Source organism: Chenopodium quinoa, unplaced genomic scaffold, assembly GCF_001683475.1.
Source record: "Chenopodium quinoa cultivar QQ74 unplaced genomic scaffold, ASM168347v1, whole genome shotgun sequence".
Lineage (NCBI taxonomy): Eukaryota > Viridiplantae > Streptophyta > Magnoliopsida > Caryophyllales > Amaranthaceae > Chenopodium > Chenopodium quinoa.
The window spans coordinates 4,158,201-4,161,992 of record NW_018745286.1 but is presented as its reverse complement, the minus strand read 5'-3'; the positions used below and the strand labels follow the sequence as shown (position 1 = coordinate 4,161,992).

Sequence of the window (3,792 nt, the reverse complement as noted above, 5' to 3'; positions counted from 1 at the left end):
ACAATCCTGAAGGAATTGCTGTTTTGGTAAATCTCGATTTTCATTTTATGGATTTCAATTGAAGGGTGCTTTTCAAGTTTCAATGCATCTATTTGATAGTTATAATTTAGAGGGCGTGCTTAATTTTTTATTTTCCTATAATTTTTTTTGGGATGTTTTCGATGATAATTAGTGGGTTGTTTTTAATTTTTATTTTTTTGCTTGACTAAGCATCACAGATTGAGAAGGAAGCAAATGGGTAATGCTCCATCAACGCTTACCCAATATGATATTGAAGAAGTTCAAGAACACTGCAATAAATTGTGTATGGGGTTTATTTTGATTTTCTCTTATATTTTGTAGAATGCTAAATTTTGTCATGATTCAATGAAATATGATATATGCTATTGTTTTAATATAGTCAATCAGCAAGAGATAGTTTCTTTGTATCAAAGATTTTGTCAACTTGATCGGACTGCCAAAGGTTTTATTTCATCCGATGAATTTATGTCTGTGCCGGAGTTTGCAATGAACCCTTTAGCTCAGGTATTGAGTGTGTAGATTTTGATATCATACTCGTGTTGCCTATTATGAATTAACTGTTAATTAGGATTTTTTCGCGGAATTGATGTTATGAATTCGTGGTGTGTCTTTATGCAGAGGTTGTTGAAGATGGTTGATGGTTTAAATTTTAAGGATTTTGTTGTATTCTTATCTGCATTTAGTGCCAAAGCAAGCATTGAGCAGAAAGCTGCCCGTAAGTTTTCGATTTTGATCGGATAGATTTATGTTTATCGGGGATTGCTAATGGTTATCTCAATTAGTTGTTGTCTTCATCTTCTAGGCAAGAGTGCTACCTCATAATTTTGATTGTTCTGCTGCTTGAGTAATATCTCAGTCTTTGTAAATGGAATAAGGTTCGGTCAACATTATGGCTAGCAGAACAGCCTATCCTATTTTTTTGAGTTAATTTTAAAAACTTGATGGGCTGTATGACTGTATCCTTCCTGTTTTTGTTTACTTTAGGATTGCATATGGATTGAAATATTGTTTTCTGAGAAGAAGGATTTTATTTTGTGGGGCCAAGATATCATAGGGGTTTTCTAAGTTGACTAGTGATTTTCATCGTTAAGATATTATACATAATTAGAATGACACCAAGTGAATACCATGGCTTCCACCCATGGCTGAGGTGACAATCTGGCACCCTTTGTATAAATTTTTAGACAATAAATCTTTAAGAGCTAAGAGCCAAAGACTCAATTAACATTATTTCTTCCTGGAACCAGCTTCTATTTACTTTGCCTTTGTGAGGCCAAGAATTTGTGGCACGTTAGTAGACCTCAAATTTTGAAATAAGTTGTTGTAGACCCCAAATGATGCAATTAAAATGTACTGAGGAAGTAAAAGAAAATTAGTAAAAAGAAAGATAAATCCTTTTTGTTTATAGATGTGTAGTTAAGTATTTGAGAATCTGGTTAGATTATCAGTCATTGAGTTAATCAGTGACTATCACCTTATCTTAATGTGTGATTATTTTGTAGATTCTCTCTCCCTCTTCTACATTAAATCCTTTAAAAGAATGATTATTAACTCTTCTGTGGTACTTGTATTAATGCCCCTTTCAACATAACAATTTGTTAAATGACACCTGTGTAAGCTCCAAATTTCAGTGAGCAGCTATAGTAAACAAATTCTCTTGTCTCTTTTGCAGTTATTTTCAAGGTTTATGACTCGGATGGTAATGGGAAGGTGACTTTCAATGACATTATAGAAGTTCTTAGTGATATGGCTGAGCAAAGAGAGGTATGGACAGTTTTACAACTACATTCATTCTTTGCTTTTTATACAGAGTTCATGCGGTTTGACACAAATGCCATGACCTGTATAAAATTTCCAATGGTGAAAACTACTAAAGATGGTTGGCTTAATTTAACAGAACTTTTTTTTTCTGTTTTATTCTTTACCAGTTACTTTTCCATTGCACGATAAATACCTATATTATACATAGCATATATAATTTTATTCTTTACCAGTTAATTACCTGTTTTTTTACCAGGCCACAAGTATTCATAATTAGAGATATTTGATTCCCGATCCCTATAATATTTTTCTTCCAGCTTTTTTTATTAATTATTATTATTCTTTCATATATAAATCAAATAAAGTAATATTTTAAATATTACTTATAAACATATATTATGGGAAACTTTCTATCCATTTTTTTTTTTGACAAATCTTCTTATAAGATATATAATCTACTATTATATTTTTTCCCCTATATTACCATTGTCCTTCTTTATATACTCAGTATATATTTAATTAAAATATTGTTTCAAATCTTTATTGTCTTTTATATTAAGAAAAACTAATTTACATGCAACAATGTAGGATCATCATCCATCAACCCAGGATCTCCACAATTTTCCTTCACTCTCCAAAACCCTTTATAAATACCCTTCAAACCCACGTTATCAAAAACACCTTATTAAAAACACAACTCCCTTTCTTTTACTCCACAAAAAAAAAAAAAAAAAAAAAAAAAGGGCAACAGATAATGTAGTACAATTGTTGGATTTTTGGGCAAGTCCATTTGGGATGAGAGTGAGGATAGCATCAGCTGAAAAAGGAGTGAAATATGAATACAGTGAACAAGATTTGAAGAATAAGAGTGAATTACTACTTAAGATGAATCCGGTTCATAAAAAGATACCGGGTCTTGTTCATAATAATAAACCGGTTTGTGAGTCTCTTATAATTGTTGAATACATTGATGAAGTTTGGTCTGATAAAGCTACTTTGTTGCCTTCTGATCCTTATCGTAGGGCTCAAGCTCGTTTTTAGGCTGATTTTGTTGAGAAGAAGGTAACTCTTAAGAATTTTAACTTTTTTTTTATTTTTATTAGCCCGTCTCTTGTCAAGCGGTCTGATCGGAGATTATTATTGTGTTTAAAATCAATAATTAAAGGATTTCGATTAAAAGTAGTTATGGTAATTATAAATGAGTATTTATTAATTCGAATGGAAAAAACAAGTAGGAAATTACGAAGTCTACCTAATTATAAAATGGTGAGTTTGATTTTCACTACCACTACTCTAGCTAGTTGAAATAGGTTCATTTTGTAATAATTTATATGTTAAGTTAGATGAAGATGTATGTTCAACATTTTATCAAATGACTAACATTTGTACAGATATACGATACTAGGAGGAGAGTTTGGACCACTAAAGGCGAAGATCAAGAGGCGGCGAAGAAGGAATTCATTGAGCATTTGAAGGTATTGGAGCAAGAGTTAGGGAACAAATCTTACTTTGGAGGAGATGAATTTGGGTTTGTTGATGTCGTTTTCATCCCATTCTATAGTTGGTTTCACGCCTATGAAACATTGGCCAACTTCAAGATTGAAGAATCTTTCCCAAAGATCATTGAATGGGCTAAGAGGTGCATGCAAAGGGAAAGTGTGGCTAAAGCTCTTCCTGACCAAAACAAGGTTTATGAGTTTATTTTTGAGTTAAAGAAGAGGTTGGGCATTTAGAGAAGCTGCTTTTTTTTATGCTGCATTGTATGGTTTGGTGAGAGTAATAATGTAAGGCGTATGTTATCGTAGGATTAATAATGTTATCTTATTGTATGGTTTGGTGAGAAGTTGGTTTTTTATGCTATATTATTGTATGGCTTAGAAGTTGAGACTGATTTATTTGAAAACATAAAGCGTATATTATCGTATGAATAATAATCTTACTCGAGTGTTTCTAAGTTTAGTGTCTCTTGTTACTCCTATGAACCCTTTCTTTCAAAAAATTTGACGCAAT

At 31.9% G+C, this 3,792-nt stretch overlaps 1 protein-coding gene across 1 annotated transcript; it reads left to right on the top strand.

Moving 5' to 3' along the window:
* On the top strand, positions 1 to 3,792 carry LOC110712006 (calcineurin subunit B-like). The gene is made up of 5 exons (XM_021890436.1): positions 1 to 304; positions 401 to 525; positions 640 to 736; positions 1,694 to 1,785; positions 3,174 to 3,792. Exons 1-5 carry the CDS (start codon positions 235 to 237, stop codon positions 3,513 to 3,515), a joined length of 726 nt encoding a protein of 241 aa, XP_021746128.1. The 5' UTR covers positions 1 to 234; the 3' UTR covers positions 3,516 to 3,792.